The sequence below is a fragment of the Hoplias malabaricus genome, chromosome 1 (assembly GCF_029633855.1).
Source record: "Hoplias malabaricus isolate fHopMal1 chromosome 1, fHopMal1.hap1, whole genome shotgun sequence".
Taxonomy (NCBI): domain Eukaryota; kingdom Metazoa; phylum Chordata; class Actinopteri; order Characiformes; family Erythrinidae; genus Hoplias; species Hoplias malabaricus.
Genome location: NC_089800.1, coordinates 21,200,135 through 21,223,380, shown reverse-complemented (window position 1 = coordinate 21,223,380; position 23,246 = coordinate 21,200,135). Strand labels below are relative to the sequence as shown.

At 41.1% G+C, this 23,246-nt stretch overlaps 1 protein-coding gene across 2 annotated transcripts in view; it reads right to left on the bottom strand.

The window, feature by feature from the left end:
* galnt1 (UDP-N-acetyl-alpha-D-galactosamine:polypeptide N-acetylgalactosaminyltransferase 1) overlaps positions 1-23,246 on the bottom strand; it is a 145,074-nt gene that overhangs the window by 57,395 nt on the left and 64,433 nt on the right. For both annotated transcript variants that reach the window (XM_066683791.1, XM_066683713.1), the window contains one exon: positions 8,567-8,713. In XM_066683791.1, coding sequence (XP_066539888.1) covers positions 8,567-8,705 — 139 coding nt within the window. In that variant the 5' untranslated portion in view covers positions 8,706-8,713. The remainder of the gene's footprint in view (positions 1-8,566; positions 8,714-23,246) is intronic.

The window sequence follows — 23,246 nt, the reverse complement described above, 5'->3', positions numbered from 1 at the left end:
TGCGTCAGACTGTTTCAACTAATCAGATAACAGAACATGCTGTTCTCCCGTAGTGATTATATATTCATCTCTATAAATGATTAGCCTCATTATAACCAGGATTCATTCAGTCTTTATTTGCGTTTCTTGAAAAGGGACAGTTTGTTCTGCTTAGTGACATTCTGTAGCAGCCACAAATGAGCCTGAGGTCACCATGTCCAATGTCAAGCCTGAGCTGCCTTTCTCAAACGGGGTGCCGTCACAAATATTCTGATTTTGCAGACATAGAAATACAAATGATAGTTATAAATCTTCAACATGAAAATGCAGCTTCGACGTCAGAACCGTGACAGGGCCAGAAATAAAACTGCAGCGGGGCCTGAGTAGTTTAATTTCCACTGTATTTACAACCAGTGGTGTAGGTAAGTGGGTCCAGTTTAGTTTGTCGACGGTGAGGGGCGGTGTATTTTCAATATGATGCTTGGGGGTTCACCTTTATTGCACACCAGCTCCGACTCTCTGTGAGTTAACAGCGGATCTGTGGCCATTCACCTACGTCAGAAACTTCTGAGAGTTTAATAAAGGATGGGTGATTATAGCTGCTGATGCCTGTGTGTGTTTCTCTGGGTGTGTGTGTGTGTGTTTTGGATTTTCAGATGGTTGCAGAGGAAAGACTGTTAATGTAACAAAGATGGGAAGAAGCTCCTCATTCATTCTTCTTCCGTAACTGCTTCATCTGCTTCAGGGTCACAATGGTTCCAGAGCCTCCCTGGAATAACTGGGCACAGGGCAGGATCACCGCCTGGACAGTTACCTAACAACAAGTGTTGGCGGACCGAAGGGAACCCATACAGACACAAGAGAGCAAGAACATCTTAGATAAAACGCTGGATGAGAAAGTGTCTACAAGCGTTCCGTCACATTTCAGCAAGGTGCAAACAACACAGAAAAAGGGAATCATCTGATTTCTTGCTTTGAATGTTGCTGCTACCTCACTATAAAATGTCAAAGCGTAATTATGTGGGACTCTTTGAATATAATAGTGGGCTGCTTCTTACTTTACATGCAGCTCTTAATTTAATTTCATGTTATTTAACTAGGCAGCTGATTCTTCATTTAGGAATATGAAAAGCAAGCGTGGCCCATTAAACAGACAATAAAAGTCCTTATATTGCCTCTCTGGCTAATAGAAAGCACCTCAGATACACTGCTGTGTTCACCCCCACAATGTGAGCTTAGAAATATGTCAAAAATACTGTTTATTTGTTTATTTGTTTAAAGGAAAAGACCCCAGGCTGTAAAAAAATCCAAAGAGAAATTTGACAAAAAAATAATATGTGCCTTAATCATCACACTTCAAACTGTGCCAAGTTCATCTTAAAGAGACTCCATTATATCATATATGACACTGTATGAAATACAGTCCTACCCTTAACAACGATGGCTCTACAAGGGGGTTTATTAAAGGAAAGGGTTCTACAGAGAACCTTTTAGGTTCTATACGGCACCAAAAAGGGTTCATTTACTGTAACAATTTTGATTTGATTTTGTTGCCGTACAGAACCCTTTTCTAAACTCTGCTTGGTGAAAATAACCATTTAATTCTGCAAAAGGTTCCTCAAGTGTTCAGGGTTCTCTATAGAACCATTTCCTTTAATAAAGAACCCTTGTAGAATCATCTTTTTAAAGTGTGTAGATAAATGAAAAGGTATGTTGCGTAGGAAGGCAATTTGTCTGAAGCCGCTGTATTTACAGATGTTGCATAACTTTCCATAGACACAGCTTAGGGTCAGAACTAAGGTGAGTGTGGTCCAAAATCCAACAGGACTGATCATTTTATGACTGAATGTAGTAAATATGTTACCGATTGCTAATTTAAAGAGAACAGAGTCAGTTCCATCTACAGCAAAAATTAGTCAGTGTTACCCCCCTATGGAGCAGGAACAGAGCAACATCCTCATCTCGGTTGGTGCTTTTCAGCATTTGGAGTCTCTCCATTGTCTAAAAACCTCCAGATTGCGTTTCTCTGCCGTGAGCAGAGAGAGAGAAAGCCTAGCACCGGACCCAGACACTTTGTGTTTTACCCAATTACAGACACTGGGGTTTTGTAAACACATTAGAGCGGTTTCCTTGGAGAGGAAACACATTTAGAGTTTTATACACAGGGTTTTTGATCTAAATCATGAATGTCGTCCTTAAACTGGTGTCAGTCGATGTCTTGGAAATCATTCACCCCTATGTTGAAACCCACACCCCCCATCCTTCTGAAAAGATGCTTCTGGTTTTGAGATTAACACACGGTGATGAAAGACTCTAGCCTCTCAGAACAACAAACAGGTTTGATACACTCTAAACAGCAATTTCGACAATCATTAAGAAGAGCGGTTAGCCGTGAGCATGTATGCGATAGTGTTTGTGTTGCACTAGGTTTTGATGTGTATTAAAGCCAAAAGCATGATTTAGTGAGATTAAGGTCAGATTTACAGCAGAAAGAAAAAGATTACATCAGCTTCAGCATGTAAACATCACTTCTATTTTTTTTTAACATTTGCGAATGTGTGCGAGTACTTTTTTAACAGGCTGCATTAGAAAGCAATATTGTCCTGTCCCTTTTACACAACATCAAATGACTTTAGTGCAGAGGACACACACACAACATAAATACAGCAGGAAGCTTCCACTGATGATCTTTATTTGGAACAAAGTATAAATGTCTTGTCTCAGGTGAATGCTGCCAAAACTTCGTCCAGATCTACTCTCTGTGCCCTTGCAGACCCCTGGGCAGTTCATATTTTAGTTCTATTTCAGGGCCAGACACATTTGAGCCTGGTACAGAAGCTCCATTAGTTGACTAAGGCGTGTTCGGAGATGGGACAGGAAGAAAATATGTTGCGCCTGAGGGACTAATGCAGAACTGAACTGACCAGACAAACTCAGCTATTTATCTTCAGGTCAAAGGTTATAGGAATGTCAAAGAAAAGCTGTGAAGATCATGTCCCTGAAGTGAGAACTGGAGTCGTGATCAGAATCAGAACTGTGTCTAATAACTACACACTGTCACTATAATCTACAACATTACTGCTTCATTTATAAAGTGCTAGCAACGGCTGAAATGTGCATTTATAAACACAGGTAAGACGATGTCCTTTTCCTTGAGAACCAGAAGCTGCTTATTAAAAGCTTCAAATCAAACGCTAGAAACATTACAACCAAAAGGTGCAGCAGTGCACGGTTTATAACGTTTGTTGAGGAAGAATAGTGAAGAAAACATCCCATTGTTGTTGTTCGTAGCTAAATGGAGATACAGTAGCTACAGCTGAAAAAACTCTGACTTTTTAATCGTCTTTAAAAAAACACCTCCTTGGCAGCAGTCTAAAGCACGTTACAGCACTTTGGGTTTTTTTGCAGCAAAGTAGCTTAGCAGAGACCAAGGTGGAGACCGCCCACTGCTTGAGAAAAGAAGAGGAACGCTTGTAATACACAACATGACGTCTGTTTATGGGCAAAGACTCATTTCAGTTGTTGTTAAAACCACAAGCTGGAAAAGCCCTCTGTCGCTGTGGAAATTTTCATCATTATTTTTTTAATATTACTTGGGCCAAATGCTAGGAATTATTTATGCTGCATTTGTCTGACTTTAACAGTTACCATTATTCAACATTATTCAGAAACTTAACTGTGGACTTTAGTTTGGGATTTATTGATCTCTCAGGAGTCTCTTGGAATAAAAATATTCACACTAAAAAAGACAGACTTCCCTTTAAAGGAGTACTAGGTAAAAGCTGGGATTTTTGCTCCTGGTCTCCACCTACAGTTGCAGAGTCTTATTCCCTTTTACAGCACCATCCTGAAATCGAGGTGTAGTGGGTAGTGTAGAGGTGGGTGGATTCCTACCCTTCTCCCAAAGTTACACAGTGCAGTTTCTGCAGCGCTGAGCCTGGAGCAGTAACGACAGAGGCTCTGGTCTGTTTATTACAGCTCAGAGGAGCATCACATGATTTGGAAGCTGTAATTTTAAGGTACAAATTGTACCTAGTGTTCCCTCAAGCACAGTGAACCTCAGTTTATTATGTTAAATATGAACAAATAGTGGAACCACATCATTTCAATTCTTAAGCCCATGATAACACATACGTAACAAGCCCTTTATAAGGTCTGGAAATATCCTTCATTTTAATAATAATATGCCTTAGTGACATTTACTGAACGTCCAGGATGCAGTCATATGGCAGTTTGTGAAAGTGTGACCTCATCTACAGAATGATGAGTGCACAGAGAACACAGATATTCTTATTGTAAAGCTCATTGCTTTAGTCACATCTGAAACCCTCTCTGATCTCATCCTAAGATCAAACTGTTGAAAAACAAGCTACAAGTGGTTGTGGTGTTTATGTAACACTGGGATTTTAACAAAAACATATTTTCAGAATGTGGCAAGAAATGTCCAAAATAAAAAGGATTCCATGTTGTTTTTTTGGTCCGTTTTATTTTTCTCATAATTTAGCTTCACGGTGAACTGAGTCTGGGCTCTAATGGGTTAAATCCTGGCACCTGGAGTTATCTCCCAAACCCAGGCACATCCCTAAATACAAAGTGACCCATGTGTGTAGCTCTTGAAGACACCGTTCTTAATGTGAATAAGACCTTCATGTTGTAATTAGATATTAATTATTGATCTTTTTTAGCTCATTGAAACAAGTGAAAAATCACATTTAAATCAAATGTGAATTTAAATTGGCTCATCACCCAGCCTCGATAACTCACACAATACTGTTTTTTCTCAGCTATTCATTTTGGACTTTTAGAACTTTGACTGAAGTCTTTTAATAGTTTGTAACAGTTTATTTTCTTGCCTTGGATTATACTTCCACCTCATGTCTACACTCACTGTCCACTGACTGTTTACACGCTCTCAGTGGTCCATCTGTTGCTCCATCCTCTGTTCTTTAAGGACCCCCAGTGGACCCCCACAGTGCTGATATTATTGGGGTAGTGCATATATTTGGTTGGTGTCAGCAGTGACACAGAGGGGCTCAAAAACTCCAGCAGCAGCACTCCATCTGCGTCTAATCCACTCGTACCAACACAACACACACTAAAGGAAAGACTCGCCTACGCCGTTGTGAGCGTTTGTTCTTCTGCGTTGGTGTCTGTGTCGTTCTGCAGTTACCCCTCCACACCACGTCACTAACACAGATATATACATCATTGCTTATACCAGGGGTTTGCTTCGACATTTTTTTTCTGCTGTGCCCCCATTTGTAGATGAGAATACGGTAATTCTGGTATTGTGGCAGATTTTCTGTTCGTTTCTCAGCTTGGGTGGGATCAAAACTCACATTATAAAGGCTAACTATCCTTATTCACTGATGCTCACATGGCTAATGTTGTTCCAGGTCGCTCTAGAGATTTTCCTCTAACACGGTGAGGTTGAGGCCGTGAGGTAAGCAGAGAAACACTGTTTCAATCAGCCATAGTGCTTTACAAGCTAGGAATAATATGTCACCTTGCATTTCTGGTTAGATTACTACAGATAGGATCACAGCGGAGAGAAATCCCACGGCTGGTTGAAAACAAGGACAATCGTGACTACATGGGCACGAGGGATTTAGCGCAATCAGAAGAACACAACAGCGACACGAACGCAATAAATCCAGCCGCCATCTATTTTTCCCACACAAGCGTATTGAGCTTCGCTTCTGTGTGAGGAAAGGTTCGTGACTTTGAGGCTTTTCAGTAAACAAACAGCACAGATTGAACATCACTGGAAGCTTGGGAACACCAGCTATGTTCACACAGTTTTACGCCGGGATCAGACTCCACGATATTTTTGTCTTTCACAACGTACACTGTGTCAGATTAGAGCTATAAACTCGTGACGTGTCTCGGACGGGAGAGAGGGAACACTACACGTTTGACACGGATCGTTCTTCGTTCACGTCGTTGTGTGAGTTCAGATGTCATCGGGAGGCGGGGCTATAAACTGTGGATCACGGCAACAGAAGCACTGTGTGATGCTGGGGTTTTGTTCTGAAAGAAGAAGAAGTAAAAGCGATAGTGGGCTGTTCCTGGGTGTTACAGAGAGGATGGTGTGGACTGTCTCCTACAAAGAGAACCTGAGAAAATGTGTTACACGTCCAGAGCGTTTCCTCAGTTTAGTTCTTCCACTGACAGCTGCAACAGAGCCTCCCTCTCTTTGCGCCATTGAAATATTTGTTGCAGATCTTAAACGTAATGGAGATTATTTGAAAATAATATGAAAAATTCTGCCTTTTTGTCCCGATTATTATTATTATTATTATTACTAATTGTGGTGGTTAGGGTTAATAATAATAATAATAATCTTGGGCCTCTACCAAAGAAAAAGAGCTAAAAAAGTGCTTGTTTTTCATATTTCAAAAACAAAAGCTACATTAGGTTGTGTACAAAGCTCTGTTCTTGTACCATCAGATCACATTTCAGCCCTTTTCACTCTCTCAGACACACACATAAAATCAATACTGTTCCCTTTATATTGTGCATTGTTTCCACACAAAGTTTGATGCTGGCCCGTATTATTTATCACCGTATCAGGCACAAACAGCCTGTGGCAGACAGAGACCCTGAATAAGAGATAAACAGCAGAATTATGAGAGGAGAAAAACCAAGGGAGAGAGTAAAAGATGCCTCCCAGCCCACTACCACCAACAAAACGCAACAATTAGCACCAGAAAGAGCTGCGAGCGTAAACATCATAAAGCCATGGTTTGCCTCAAAATGCTCATAGACCTGTTTGTGCTCAGGTTGCGTATGTGGATGTGCCAGAGACGGCCACAAGCTGATTCATGGGACTCTGAGTCGAGGCTCAGGTTTCCGGGGTTTGAATTTCAGACAGGTCTTGAGAATTTATTGGGACATTTGGCTTTACTCACAGTTTTCAGCTTCAGGCATCGCATTTAACCAACGTAAAAAACCCTACTGCAAAGCAATCAGGGTCAACACTGCTTCAAAGAATGAGGATTTCTTTAAAGAAACTCAAGTGAAACTAGGGTTGAACGATGCATGGGAAAAAACGACATTGTGATATTTAGTTTTTCTGATATCACTAGATTCACCAGAAGTAAATAATCGAACGTGTCATGATATTAGTGCTGCATGTTTCTTGCATATAAGGGGCACATCTGTGAACGAAAAAGGTTGTGTCTAGAAGGGATATTACAGGATGCTACATCTCTGTACTCCGGGGTAAAACAGAGGATTAAAGTAAGAACGCTTCAGTATTACTTCAGCGAAGCTCTGTATCTTTTAAGATGGAGCGGTGTGAGTAAGAAGTGACTGTGTCTTTTAAGGTGGAGCGGTGTGTGTGTGAGTAAGAAGTGACTGTATCTTTTAAGGTGGAGCGGTGTGTGTGAGTAAGAAGCTCTGTATCTTCTAATGTGGAGCAGTGTGTGTGAGTAAGAAGCGACTGTATCTCGTTGGTGTCTGAAGTGTAAATTGTCTGTAAGTGTTTATTCACTGTTTGAATTCCCACAGAAACTCATGTGTCACTCCAGCTGTTTAGTTTTGTAGCACTTTCCCTCTGTGTTTACTTTCATGCAGTTAGCGCTCTCCTGAATTTAGAGTCAGTTCCACCTTAAGTAATGTAACTGTAACAGCAAAAATAAGTCAGTGTTACCCCCCTATGGAGCAGGAATAGAGCAACATCCTCATCTCGGTTCGTGCTTTTCAGAGTTTGGAGTCTCTCCGTTGTCTAAAAACCTGCAGATGGCGTTTCTTTGCTGTGAGCAGAGAGAGAGAAAGCCTAGCACTGGACCCAGACACTTCAATTTTTTACCCATTTACAGACACTGAGGCTTCGTAAACACATTAGAGCGGTTTCCAGAGCAAACCGACTGCAGAACAGCACATGGAGAGGAGACAAACTCAGAGCTTTATACACATGGTTTTTAGATTAAAATCATGCCATCTTTAAGAAGTAAACTTACTTAAATAAAATCAATACAAATAAAAGAGCAGTAATACACTACACAGCAACCATCAACAAACATTGTCTTTCCACAACAAAAATAGAATAAAATAAATGATATTGTGCAGATTTAATCAGCCTCTGGTTATACCTCAGAGTAAATGAGAATAGTTTCACATATTTGTGACTAGCAGCAAAAATAGATGTAATGAAGCCCAACTACTGTGTTCCACGTAACATCGCACATCCAACGACGATTATGGTAAAACTACAGCTACAGCTTTGTAGCTCTGTCTGCAGTACGTAGGTAGACGTTTAAGATACAAAAATGTCTAGATGTTTTCCTACATATACAGTGCTATATTAAAGTAACACTGCATAAGAGTTGGCATTTCTGCTCCTGGGCTCCCCCTATAGTTGAAGATCCTGAAATTAAGGGGCAAGGGGCGGGGACGGGAAGGAGGTGGTTTCCTGCCTGCCTCCAAAAGTTACATAGTAGCTACGACCCAGAGTGGCTACGACAGAGGATCTATTCTCTCCCTGTTACAGCTCAGTGGAGCATCACAGTGAGTTTGAAGTTGTAATTGTATGGTAAGAAAACTACCCAGTGTTGCTTTAATGTTCAGACATGCATATACAAACCTCCTCTCTCTGGCAGGCCCTGGCCTTTCTTGTCATCGCACTTATTGCACTCGCTGAAGTAGAGGAGGATGAACATGTCCAGCATCACCCACACCAGAGAGGTAGCCAGCACTACCTTACAGTATGCAAACTTCCTCATCTTCACACCTGGAACACAAGGAGAAAGAGTGTAAACACTGCATTAGGCACTCGTCTTTATTTTCCCTTACAAACTTTAAAATGAAACTCCTACGAGGGTTCTTTAGTAAAGAAAATGGTTCTACAATGAACCCTGAACACTTGAAGCTCATTCTGCATGATTAAAGGGTTAATTGCATTGTGAAGGGGTTCTTCAGATCAATGGAGAATGTGCTGTAGATCGTTCTGTACAGAACCTTTTAGAAAATGGCTGTAAGAGCCTGTTTGGAAAGGTTCTGTACAGCACCATCTACAGAATATTCTCCATCGATCGGAAGAACCCCATCACAATACAAAGAACTCTTTAATCATGCAACAGGTTCTTCAAGTGTTCAGGGTTCTATATAGAACCGTTCCTTCAATAAAGAACTCTTGTAGAACCATACAATCTTTGTGGTAGAACTCAAGATTTTCCTTGAAGTTGGCCCAGAATATTATAATAATAAATGTATATTTTATTTTATTTATTCATTCATTGTCTGTAACCCTTATCCAGTTCCGGGCGGCGGTGGGTCCAGAGTCTACTCAGAATCACTGGGCACAAGGCAGGAACACACCCTGGAGGGGGCACCAGTCCTTCACAGGGCGACACACAATCACACATTCACTCACACCTACAGACACTTTTGAGTCTCCAATCCATCTACAAACGTGTTTTTCCTGCCACTGTCGCCCTGGCCTCATTCTCCTGGGGTTTATTTTTTTTTAGAGAGAGAGCAGCTCAGGGACAAAGATTTGTTTTAAAGACTAGGGCTGTATCGAAATGAACATTATGTGGTTCATGCTGATTTCAAGAGGTTCCACATTCTGATAATGAACACCACTGGACCACCTCGTTTTGGAATTATAAATATTGCAGGTTTTCATTCATTTATTATGGTGATACTGTATGCTGTGATGCATTTCTGCTGCACCGCATGGTTCAATTTAGCACCATTGTTTTGACTGAGGAACCCTTACATAACTTTCTTTATAGGAGTAGAGTAAACGCAGCTGATTGTTTTGCCACTCTGTACGACTGAGGGGGTGTGTCCTGGTGGGAAATTACATCAAAGCACACATTCTACACCTAGCCTTATGGTGCTTTTCCACCCCATGGGTCTGTCTCTACATCAATCTACGCTGTGTGACGTCAGTGCGTGAATCCAGCAGCCACTCCCATCTCTGTTATTTTCACTGAGATTTCTGATCCAGTTCCAATCCACCGTAAACATTACTGACATCTTATGGAAAAATGACATTACCCCAGCTCCCCACTCCTGTGTTAGAGAAACCCACAGCAACTGAGGTCCACTGTAAAAAATGCTGTGACAAAAAAGGACAAACTTGAAAAAAAAAAGCTTGAGAAGCATCACATTTCCTGAAGCTCCACATTAGAAACCACATTCAGTGAATGATTGAGAGACTGCTGATGACCAGTCAAACTCTCCAATGTGACCCCTGCCCTGAGGGAGGGCTGAAAATCTGCCTGCCTTCATCCTGTCACACTTCGTCAGTGAGCTCTGATTAATCTCTGTAATTAAGCTGTGTTATGAATGGAGGGAAATGGAGGAGGAAAAATAGACCAAAGAAAAAAGGTGTGTGGAGCTGAGGTTAGGGAGACATCAGGTGTGTACCATAGTGATAAAAGATACGCGACAGTATAATCTCAGGGTTAGGAAACACACACACACACACACACACACACACACACACACACACACACACAGAGTGTGTGTGTTGGTACTACCTTTCTCTCTCTGATGTGTGGAGTTAGATTGTCTTACAGATTGCAGCTGACAGAATACAAAGCTGAAATTTCCCTCCTTTTCTCATCTACACTCTCTCTCTCTCTCTCTCTCACTCTCTCAGTCTCTCTCTCTCCGTCTCTCTCTCACACTCTCTGTCTCTCTCTCTCTTGAGATACTAAAGACACTCCTGCCAAACTTCTCTCACAGACACTCTCACTAAGCTTTTAGAGAGCTTTCAAGTGAGTGAGCGAGTGTGTGTGCATGTGTGTGTGTGTGTGTGTGTGTGTGTGCGCGCATGTGTGTGTATGTGTTGTGCACGCATTGTGCTGCTTCTCTTTGTAGTCTGCAAGCGGGAATCACAGCACACTCAGCTGTGCGCTTCAGAGAGACATTTTTAGGAAAAAGAGATAAGATTTCAAAAAAAGAGAAAGAGGAAACAAATGGATCCTAGGACGTCTCACACTCTCTTTTCTCCCTGTCCTTAACGCACCCCTACACACACACACACACACAAAGACACACACACACACACCTCCTGGGCAGCTCTTTCCAAGCCGAGTGAGAGAAATGGTCACAGTGAGTGATCCCAGCTGCTCGACTGCTTCAGACTCAAGACCAACATCAGTAACATTCACCATCTCAGTTCCACACAGTTCCTCTGAACCAACACACAACAGCCGTTAATATAATACACAACCTATCATGATATAAATGTGTGTGTGTGTGTATGTGTGTGTGAGAGAGAGAAAAGAAATGAGAAAAAAAGAAAGAAAAAAGAATGTGTGTTTATGTAGGTGTGTGTGTGTGTGTCTGTCCGTGTGTGTGTGTGTGTTTATGGAGATATTTGAGTGTGAGTGTGTGTGTGTATGGAGGTATGTGTGTGTGCGTTTATGTATGTGCATGTGGGGGGTGTGTATGTGAGTGTGTGTGTTTGTGTGTGTGTATGGAGGTATGTGTGTGTGCATGTGTGTGTGTTTTTGTATGTGCATGTGGGGGTGTGTGTATGTGAGTGTGTGCGTGTGTGTGTGTTTGTGTGTTTATGTATGTGCATGTAGGGGTGTGTGTGCTTCTGAAGGTTATGACTGGCACAGCAAGAAATGCCACCGTCCTGGTGGCCCTCGTCCATCACTGAGGCAACGCTAGAGGCCCTTGCCCACTTCAGCCTGACCAAACATTCATCACCCTGACAACACACACACACACACACACACACACACACACCTGTAGGCACAGGCTTGTGGGATATACAAACACATTAAATCTCTCTCTCTCTCTCTCTCTCTCTCTCTCTCTCATACACACACACACACACACACACACAAGTAGAAATGTATGATTTATTGCTCCTGAAATAGAATCTGTCCTGCAACAAGTGCTGATGTAATAAGTGTTAGAGCCATTGCAGCGAAAGCATGACGTGATCTGATTGGTTCTGTACCAACGCAGACGGCCTTTAGAGTTTAACCTTTTAGAAGAATTATTACTGTGGGTTTGACACTGTTTAAATATGAAATGTTCAATTTAAACGTCATTTATTATGCATTCAAAATTCCTATAAAGTGTCACGTAGACAGAAAGTGCGACTGAAACAAAGCCTGCATCTGGACGACCTGCTTATTTTTCTGTAATTATCTGAGTGTTAACAAGTGATTGTTGAGAAAAAACAGTTCAGAATGACTCGACGCGACTCAGCTCAGCTCTTTTGCTTTTCTGGGTACCGTTTTCAGTCCCTGTTCACTCCGGGTTCCAACCGAGACGAGTAAGTACTAAAGAGTGAAGTGTAAACCCTGTCGAGCTCTGATTGGCCAGAGAGACCTGTCAATCACCAAGAAATGCAGAGCTCCTTCAAATCCAGCACAAACCGCTGCTTGTAAAAGCTCTGAAGTTACAGCAGCTTTCACATTTATTTTAATCGGACTCACAGCAGCCGTTTATAACTTTGCCGTGAGGCGTTTTGAAGAACTTTAAACACTCCTGGGGCCGACGGCAGATGAAAATTTCCAGTGAAAGCTGAACTTGCAACAAGTAACTGATCTGTGAGAACTGGGGGAGGAGCTGTGTTCAGTCCAAACAACAACACTCGATACACAATGAGTAAACAGCGCCTAACATTACCGCCGTCATTGTTGTGGTTTTCAAAGCCAGCGATTAGAGACGGGGTTTTGCGACAACACCGGCTCCAATTAGATGTGCTAATTGATTATACATAAGATAAAGATGACTCAGTTGTGTTGTGTTTGGGGTCTCACACATTGTTTTGATCTGTATACACAGGAGGTTTTATACGCTTAAATAACATTGTGGAATGCTCTGGAGGACTGTTACATTCAGACGGCCTTCGTTGATGCTCTGGAGTCAGTCAAGCAATTCTACAAACAACAACCACCTTCAAGGACTTTAAGGACTGTCTGTGGGCCCAAATCACCTTCATCTCCGCACCTCAACAGAGACTGTGTCGTTAGCATTTGCATAGCCGTGGCCTGGTACTTCTACACAAGGGGATATAAACCTAGCACAAAAAGTAAGGAAATGTGTGTTTGAATATTATTCCTTTGTTGTAGCAATGCTCCTGGGCAGTAACGTGTAAACTTCCCTTTAAATGGTGCCACATCTGTAAGGAACATGCGTTTATGAGAGGAGCAGCGGAGCTGAGTGTGTGGGTTTCTAGTTATTTGAGGTTTAACATCTTTAAGAAATGATTTATAATCTACAAAATGGCCATAACTTATGCATTTACCATTTTCCCCTAATGTTTTACACAGTGAAAAATAAGTGAAATGAAGTGCAGAGTTTGTGTAACTATTCTCACTTTACAATGCCACCAAACTTTTGCACACAGAAGTGTCTCATCAGTCACCATCTAGCTTCAACCTCTCTATCTCTCACACACACACACACACACACAGATCCATGCCAAAGCACATACTCTCCTCCATTAGCAAATATGATTAGGATGAGTTCTGTATGTAGGGTGTAACCAAGACATCATCAAAAATCATCTCATTTACACACACACACACACACACACAGCACGCGAGAGAGACTCTCTCTCTCTCTCTCTCTCTCTCTCCAGTTTGTTCCAGTTCACGTTTCTGTTTGTTCCTCTGTGTGGAGTAAGAGGTTGTCTTCTGTGTCTATTAGATAAGTCAGAGCAGTCTGTGTCCGTTAGGTGGGTGTTTCTTTGTTATTTTGTGGGTACAGGCCCATCCTGAAGTTTCACAGGTGTTTGTGTGTTTGTAAATACCACATCTACAATATAATCTCTCTATTCTGTGTTTCCGGTCAGGTCCTTTTCATCCACATACTCATCTCTGTGTTGTGATTGATGTGTGGGAAATGAACTACTGTAACACTCAGTCTGTCACGGCTCAACCCTAGACTGGGTCATAACACTGTCCTCACTTCTCTGGAAATGGAGCCTGTAGTTTTTATTCAGGACAAAAACACTGAAGAAGTTGTGGATAAAAAAGAAAGAAAAGAAAAAAAGAATGAAAACAAACCACAGAGGAATTTGCATAAAGTTTCTACACATGGAACTGCAGGGTATTTGAGTGTAATTCTTCTGTTAAACAGCTGCAGAGACTAAGCAGACTCTTCCTAAACACAGACCACCAGACCCCTCGCTGACAGCAGCACACACCTGTCCAAAAGTATGTAGACGCCCCTAATATCTCGTGAATTCCGCTACTTCACGGAGTTCCTGCTGTGGACACAGATGTTTAATTTCACATGAACAGCTTTTTAATTTCCATGGAAAATTATGGTTCTGATGGAGCTTACTTCAGAACTTTGGGATGTGTCTCTCACAAAGAAATCTACACGACTTTTACCCAAATGTTTTGCTGGAATCAATGATGGTCAAATATTTTTCAAAAAAACAATCAAATTTTCCAGTTTCAACATTTGAGATATAGACTTTGTTCTATTTTGGATTAAATTTAGGGGTTAAATGATTTGCGCATAATTGCATTCTGTTTTATTTACATCTCTTTCATTTTATTTATTTTATTCTGCTCTGTGTCCGGACTTTTCTGGAAACAGAGTTGTACTTTTGAGTGAAATGGGATTTTCATTTTTATACAGAGTTTACACCAGTTAACAGAAGCGCTTTTAGCAAAATAATCATAATTTGACATCTTGTCCATATCATGCAGCACTGAAAAAGAGAGAGAGTGAAAGATAAAAGAAGGAAGAGAAAGATCAAAGGCAGAAAGATAGCGCAAGATGGGAAGAAGAAGAGAGAGCACTGGCATATTAAACCAAAAGACCCCTTTCACACTGATGGCTGGCAAACAAACAGATGGGCACAGGCTCTCTCACTCACACACACACACACACTCTGAGATGCAAGAGAAGAGGGTAATTAACTTTCCTTGGCTGTTGCCGTCTGTTACAGAAAAGTAAATTAAACCCCTACAGCTTCTCGTGCTCCTTACTTACTCAGTTCTTCCGTCCATATCTCTGCTCTTCTGTCCTCATCCTCCACTCTGTGTCTTACCTTCTCTCTCTCTCTCACACAGACACACACACGCTAAGTAGAGAGTAGGTACTTGCACTGGTAATCTCTTGTGGGGAATGGTCCATTCACAGCACTTATCTTCACTCCTGGAAACGACGTATCAAACCATGCAGAGGATTTACATATTCTAACACACTCGAGCCAAACCGATGAGGCGTGGGACCCTGTTATCTGTCTGTTTGCACAGCGGTCATGCTTGCATTCTTCTCTCCACATCCGGATGAGAATGACTTCAAATCACTTCTAGTGAATATTTGTGCTGATATCTGAATAGTGAATTAAATATGAAGACTGTGAATAAATCATGTCACAGTGTGTAATATAACCTCTCTATCTCTCTGTGTTACTAGTGCAGTGTCAGGCTAAATACACTCATAGATCCACACACTAACACACCACCACCACGTCAGTGTCACTGCAGCGCTGAGAATGATCCACCACCACATCACACCTGCTCTGTGGGGGTCCTGAAGAACTGGTGGAGAGGGGGGTAATAAAGTATGCAGAGCATTAAATGGACTACAGTGTGTGGTCAGTGGAGCTGATAAAGTGGACAGTGAGTGTAGATACAACGTAGTCCTAATCCACTGATCCTCCAGTGTAAAGGCAGTTTGTTAAGTGTTCTCCAGCACTGTTTCTAATTTCTAATACACACAGGGCAGGGCAGCATGCTTTTCTAATGTTTGTTATTATCAAGATAAATGACATTACAGTGTTTTTCAGCAGATAATATTGACATCTACAACTGCAGTCAATAAGTTAGAGATTGATGAGAGGAGGGTGGGGCTGGGCTCGTAGAAACGCAGCCTGGAGGTGGGATATAGACCCCTTAAACATGTCTGACGACGCCAGAACCTCAGAAATACAGTCGGATTAAGATCGGTTAATGCCTCTCAGCCAGCTGCTTGTTCTTAAAGTTAAACACAGCCCCAGACCAGTCCCTTCAGATAGACGACAAAAAATCCCTTTTCAAAAGAACAAAAAAAAAAAACCTTGAATGCACATGAATACATAGTTATAACCCTACAGTAACATTATTAAACCTTCACCCTCAACACTACACGATGTTAACAGACTCCATAAGTACATAGTAGTGTATTTTTAATGTTTATTTATTTATTTATTTATTTTGGGTACAAAATGCGATTATAAATTCAACATTGGTGTTATTTTATTATTATTTATTATATTAGATGTTGGCTGCTGTTTGATAAAATCAACAAACCACCTGAGGCAGAGGGGAAGGAAGTTTTAGACGCCCTGTCGTGCCTAAACCACACTTCCCCATGATAAAACCTGTCATTTACACACTCCGTGAACATCTCACAGTGAATGAACCAAGCCTGTAAAAGTGCCCTGTAGGAGATGCATGTTTCTCACTGGACAGCGATGATATATACGTGGTTTAGTTTGTGATAGCAGCCACTGGAACTTCACTGTGAGCTCTGTGGTTATGTTTATTGTACAGCTGCTGTTCTGATCCTTGGTGAACATTTAAATTTAACTGTTAATTTTGCAGTCAGACTGGCCACACGGATTAGTGCCTCCCTGAAACTATGTCTCACTTCAATGTTTGTCAGAGCACAGCAGTAAAAAGCATCATGATGTGTGGCGAACGAGAGACCGCAGTAAAAAATAAATTAAAAAAATCCCCTTCAGGGTGGTTAAACCCAACAGCTTCACTTTCTTCCAGCGGGTTACAGCTTATTTTGTAACAATGACTCATTTGCAGAAAATTATCCCTTATGTGACAGGGTTTAAAGAACTGTGAGGGAGCTGCATGGGGCTGTAATGCCATTTATCAACACATCTGAAGCGCTTTATGTCTCGGTATGGCATGCAAATTACCAACGGCTCAGTGTCTATGCACGTCATGACAAAAAAAAGTCCATTGTACATGTAGAAATGAGTGGATGAGTGTGTGTGTGTGTGTGTGTGTGTGTGTGCGTGAGTGAGAAAGAGAGAGAGAGAGAGAGAGAGAGAGAGAAAGAGAGAAGATACCACTCTTTGCAAAGACTGCTGCCATAATTGCATCATTTCTGGGCTGATTTAGAGGTCTACGTCCAGCAAACGTCCTAAAAGAGACAAGGTCAATCTCCCTGTTCTGATTGGCTGTAATTGGGACATCAGGGCATTTGGACAAGGCTTGATTAATTATTCTGACCATTAACATACTCTGTTTCTGTCTCTTAGAGGGGAGAATAAAGCCAAAGCTATTGACATGCAGGAAGAAAAGGACGTTGGGTCCCTGCTGAATGTGGATTAGTGCCGGAGTGATGTGAAAACCGTGAGCAACACGATACCATTGTTAACCCTCCGCAGGTCGAGCAGTGCACCTGTGTGTTAAATTCCTTGTTTAATAACGATTGTTCGCATTATTCCTTCTTAGAACTGAAGCTTTTTTAATGAATATTTTAATGTAAAATATAAGAATCACTGTGAAATCAAAGCAATGGCATTATATTTGTATTGGTTAATGTCTATGGAGTAAAACATGTAATCACAACAATAAAGTTACATATTATACTCTTGGGAGGGAGAAACAACACAGGCTACGGGAAACCATTCTTTTCTACTAATATTATTATTATATCTCATTGTGGTTTAGATGAATTTTGAATTAGAATCTCTTAATTTGCTGAGTAAAGGTTCAAGGAGAGCATCGAACACAGAAGCTTTAATGGAGAAAAACATGATACTCTTGGCTCAAATATAAAACACCTACAGGTTTCAGCTTTAGTAGAAGACAAAACAGGAGTCCTGTCTGAAAGTGTGTGTGTGTGTGTGTGTGTGTGTTAGAGAGAGAGAGAGAGAGAGAGAGAGAGAGAGAGAGAGAGAGACCAGTGGATCAGGAAATTACTCAAAACTTACCATCACATTCTGAAACTAAAAAGGTGTTGTTGGAAATGATCGATGGAGATAAGGGAGCTTCAGAGGCCTCTTTTCCACTGCTGAGCCGAACAGTTTTTAAGGACGTTTCAGACCACTCTGTGCCACTGCAGACCTGTCGGCCCGGCTTCTTGTTTCATTGTTAAAACAGGAGCAGGAAGTTCACGGTGTCTAATAATGATTAGCATGATAAATAAATGGGGAATTATGAAGATTTATTGTTTTTCTTTCTTCTTTTTTTGTGCAAACAGCACAGACTAATATTACACTCCTTGAACACCATGAACAAAGACGACAAAAAGAAGGGGGTTACCTGCGGACGTTTGCAGGACATGTGGCCAGCAGGAGGTCTTGTGTGGTCAAGGTGTGTTATAGCTACTAACACATCATATAATACACATTTCTAAAAATACAGGGAGAGACTGTACTTTTTACTCAACTGTAAAAAAGTTGTGACGCAGAATAACTTCATGTTTGAGCAGCAAAAGGCTTAAAGAGCCAATCAGCAGATCCCTAGATCATTTAAGCCCCTCCCACAGAGCCGTTCCGTGGACAAGAGTACGGTTAGCTAAGGGGGCTGAGAAAAGCGCTTCCATGCCGAACCGCGTCCGTGTGGAAAAGCCACCAGAGCAGTTACTATCCATGCTCAGAACCAATCGGCCCTGCGGTGGGAAAGAGGCCAGAGCCTGAAGGGTTAACACTTTGAAAGATGAATTGAGGAAGATACACAAAATGCCTTTAAACATCAGAGGGTTAAAAACAATTATTTATTTTCATTTCCCATGGTCTAAGATTAGACTTGATTAGTTTTAGTGCATTTTCACACAATGGTTTTATGGGACTTTGATAAATGTGGAGTTCAGAGTGTGAAAGGTGTTTTGTTGGCTTTGTGAGCCCTGGTTTTCCTGATAAATATATATCTGCTCAAAGTCAAAACGATTCACTGCTGCGAGCGCTGTGCACGATGTAACATGGTTGGTCCAATTTGGTCACGACTATGATTTCAACAGCGAGACAGTATCACAAAAAAAAATCCTGTGGTCATCTAATATTGAGAAAGATATTCCCAAGTGAAGATGGCTTCTCTTTTACAGCTTCCTGCACAAGAACATGCCACAAATCCAATAATCTTTCTTCATTACTGTGAGCATTGTTGGTCTACCACAGAAACATAATAATAACAGCAGTTATGAGTTCATTTTCAACTGCAGTTTATTTATAGCCGGTTACGGGACAAACCTACGATCTAATACTTTGCTGGAACTGCACGCACAAAGCTGACACAGAATAATGCACTCAAACCACAGGCTTGAAATAAATCCTCAGACGTGCAAGAAGCACAATAACGAGCTTCTCCAACACACCGACCCAGAGCAGGTCTCAGGCACGGCACGTTTGGGACAAGTGTGAAACAGCTTGGTGCGGTTTCCTTGGGGACGTGTTACCTTTTAACACATAGCCAGCACTTCACAAAACAGTTCCTCTGAAGTGCAGTGCATTACTAGAGAGTTTCTCCTACTTCGCTGCAGCACCCGCTTCTAATCTTCAAGCGAGGCTTGAGGTAGAGTCCAAAACGTGCCTGTGAGGCTTTAACTGTGTTCCACCACGAGAACAATGGTGAGGTAAGGTACTGGAGTTGGATGACTCGATCTCAGATGACCCTAAAGGAATTAAACGATGTTACATTGCTCCAGAGAAACTATATCCAGTGCTCCACTGCCCAGCATTCGGAGGCTTTATGTCCCCCAGCCCATGATCAGCATTGAGCATGATGACTTTCGGCTAATGTGCAGCTGCCACTCAATTAATTTCATGCTTCTGTGGAGATTATACAAGTGGTGTTTGCACAGTCTGGATCCACAGTGGTGCAGATGAAAGCTGAAGTTGTAGCTGAAAATGACCACAGGGATTTAAGCAAAAGATAATCATAATAAAAACAAATTTAACAAATCTTTGGACTATAGCTTATTGTGCAGATTCCTGTAGGTTTTCAGGTAAAAACACAAATGCAGAGGCAGTGTGTGCACACCCTGAGCCCTCAAGTCTGATTATGATATACCTGCATCATGCCACACTTCACCAGGCCTCTATAGTGTTTTAAGGGAAGAAGACGCTTTAGAACAGCTTTTCTATTGTTTGCTTATATTTGATTTTAATGCCGTTTTAAATCTATGGAATAAAAGTGTCTCAAAAAGATAATCACCTGTGCAACTAAATTTTCATTTCACATCTTTTTCTTTCACCTTTTTATAAAACCAAAAAAAAACACAGAACACAGCTAACAGCAATAGCTTTACATTCTTCAAACTAATTATTGCATAATTGCAAATTGCAAAAGTTTTATTCGCTTTTTTTTTTTGAAAACCATGAGCTTTGTTAAACATGACACCTGTGTCTGAGCTGCTTTCAGAGTGTTGTGTTCCTGCCTTGAGCCCAGTGATTCCGGGTAGGCTCCGGACCCACCGCCGCCCTGAACTGGATATAAAAGCGGGATATATTCACTGAAAAGAATTCGTTAAAAGAATATATTAAAACTGTTCCTGTGTAAAGCTTCATAGGTTTATCTCCGATGAAATATCCATGTTAGATAAAACTGTTTTATTTTTTTCACTGCACCAAGTTACAGAACAGCCTCCTTTCATGGCTTTTCCCAGAAATGTTCTTTTAAACTCAGGATTCCTACATTCTTTAATAAATATATTCATGTGAAGGTTAGTGTAAATCTGTAGGGTATTTCAAAGTTGGAATTCTCTTTTTTAATGTTCGTGTTCATTGTAATCTTCCATTATTTAGACATCGATCACAACAGCAGCTCGTCAATCATCAACAGCATGAAGCGACTGGCCAGGTAATGGTTGGCTATGACCAGGAGATCCCTGTGATCAGTTTGGCCAGATCCTAAGGTGGATATTTCATCACCGTGTCAAATGTTGGAGACGAGCCTGTAAAGCTGAACCGAGCACAACACACACAGCACAGCAAATCAATCCCATTCTTGCTACAAGTGAGCAATCTAGTCTCTGTAGAAGAAGAATAATCATGCTAGGCTGAATTTACCACTACTTTTTTCTCTAATGCTTCCTTCTGTTACGACAAAAAAACATCTTCCATTTAAAGACGTAGTTCTCGACCATAATCAAATATCACTTTTTATAAAATTCATGTCTCCTCACCACGTGCTGCTCTCCAGTCAGTGTGCGCTCCAAACCGGTCTAATGTGGTAACTAAGACCTAGGGTCTGTAAATGAGTTAAAAAGATTAATAAAATGACTCAATGTGGTATACTAGTCTCTGTCTCTCTATCTTTTTATGCAAGAGGCATCTAGAGTTGTTTTAGACAACAAAGGGAATGTTAAAAAGCATGAACCAATGTGAGGATGTTGCTCTATTCCACTGCCACAAAACTAAACATCTCAAGTTACAAATGAGTTTCTGCAGTTATTCAAACAGTGAATAAAGACTTACAGACAATTTACACTTCAGCTGCGTACAAACAACAATCATCATTCTTCTCAAAGACACCGTTCCACCTTAAAAGATGCAGAGCTTCTCAATGTAAAAAAACAGAGAGAACTGCATTTCCCCACTTTCCCCTTAAATGACTTGAGTATCTGAAACCCCATTCTGAGATCTTGTTGGAAAAGGAAGAAAAGAAAGTAGACGACGTTCATTATTTTAGGCCGAGAACGCCGACGAGTTTAAGAATGTGTGTTTTGTGGTGATCCATGTGAAGTGGGTTTTTTAGAGTAAGTGGGAGATCTCTCGGGAATTAAGGGTTAATAGGGGTTTTATAAGAAACGTCTTTCCCTCTCCCGCTCTCCCTCCACTCACGCTGGGTTTTCACACGCTCCTTTACTCCTTTTACTCGTGTCAAATGGGTGATTATCAAAGGGAACTTTTTCTCTCAATGAATCTCTTGACCTCATCTGAACCATATCACACTTCATTACCATCCACATGCTCTCACACACACACACTGAGCACTGCAGTTTTGTGTGTGTCTGTTACACTATGGCAATGCAGATTTACACCCCATAAATCAACTCTAGAGATCTGGGCCCAATCCCATTTCTTATTTTTACACCTACCCCTCGTTTTTCGAGTGTCATCTTGCATCTTGGAAGTGAGCTACAAGGTGTAGTGATCATAATCTTCCTCCTATGAAACAAGTCAACACTTCCAGAGCCAGATGTGTCATCAGTAGGCAGCTCTGCCAGTCTGCAGTGATATCAGAGGAGCACAGTGTGCCTTCAGAAGCGTTCGACAATCATATATTATCACCCGCTCTTAACTTTTCTGTGATATGAAGCTGAAATTCAGCAGATTTTTCTTTGAAACCTCCAGTTCCACCTTAAATGCTGCAGTAGCATCAGGTGCCAGAATGTAACTGCTACATCATTTAAGGTGGAACTGAAAATTTACCAGCTAACTACAAAGACATCAGCATACTATTAACAATGTTTTAGGAAGGGTCACAACACATGGAAACTCTTAAAAGAAGATAATAAAATGGTTATCAGTATTTATCAGTGGGGGTGGGGGGTGGTAAGGAAGCCTACCCTCCAAGAGAATGGAAGTTTCTTGGATTCCTGGACAGAGATGGCTGTGGCATGGCTTATATATGGTTACTGACACTGAACAGACAATTCAGATTCATATTTTTCACTACACAGTATACGTCCAATTTCCTAGAAAATAGGATTTCAAAGAGAATCAGAAAATACTTTAGAGAACTTATTTATATATTACATAACAACTAACATCAAACACTCAAAGAGGCACACACATGGCTGCTCCCTCTGCTGAAAGCCTTTAAAGAAGTTTTATATAAAATGTTTCTATACAGCACCAAGGATGCCACTGTTTCTGAGTCAAATAAATAAATAAATAAAACTACTCTTCAATGCTATGCAGAACTCTGTTTGCTAAATGTGTACAGATGGTTACATCAGCCCAAAGTCAAATGTCATAACAGTGAGACACCTCAAGAAATAACCGTATCCCACCCTGTAAAAAAAAATCCCCTTCCCGTGACACAACATGTGGCAGTCTGATTGCGAAAAGCACAACCAGCGCCGCAGCTTGTCTGAAATTAATTCTTACGTTGTTTTTTTTAAGATTCTTTGAAAGTCATAAAGTGAATTAGTGTTGCTCTGCTATATATTTGGATCTGATCTCATTTCTCATCTTTATCTCATTTTTATCTCATTAAAAATCTGTGAGTTTGAGGTCAGTTGAGATTTAATGAGACTAGTGTAATGTGTTATGATGTGACAGTCTGGTTTGGGAGTCTGAGCTACAGAGAGAAGGAAAGTAAATGGTGAGGAAGAAGTCAGAGATTTTGAGTTCGCACTCAAAAAAAGGC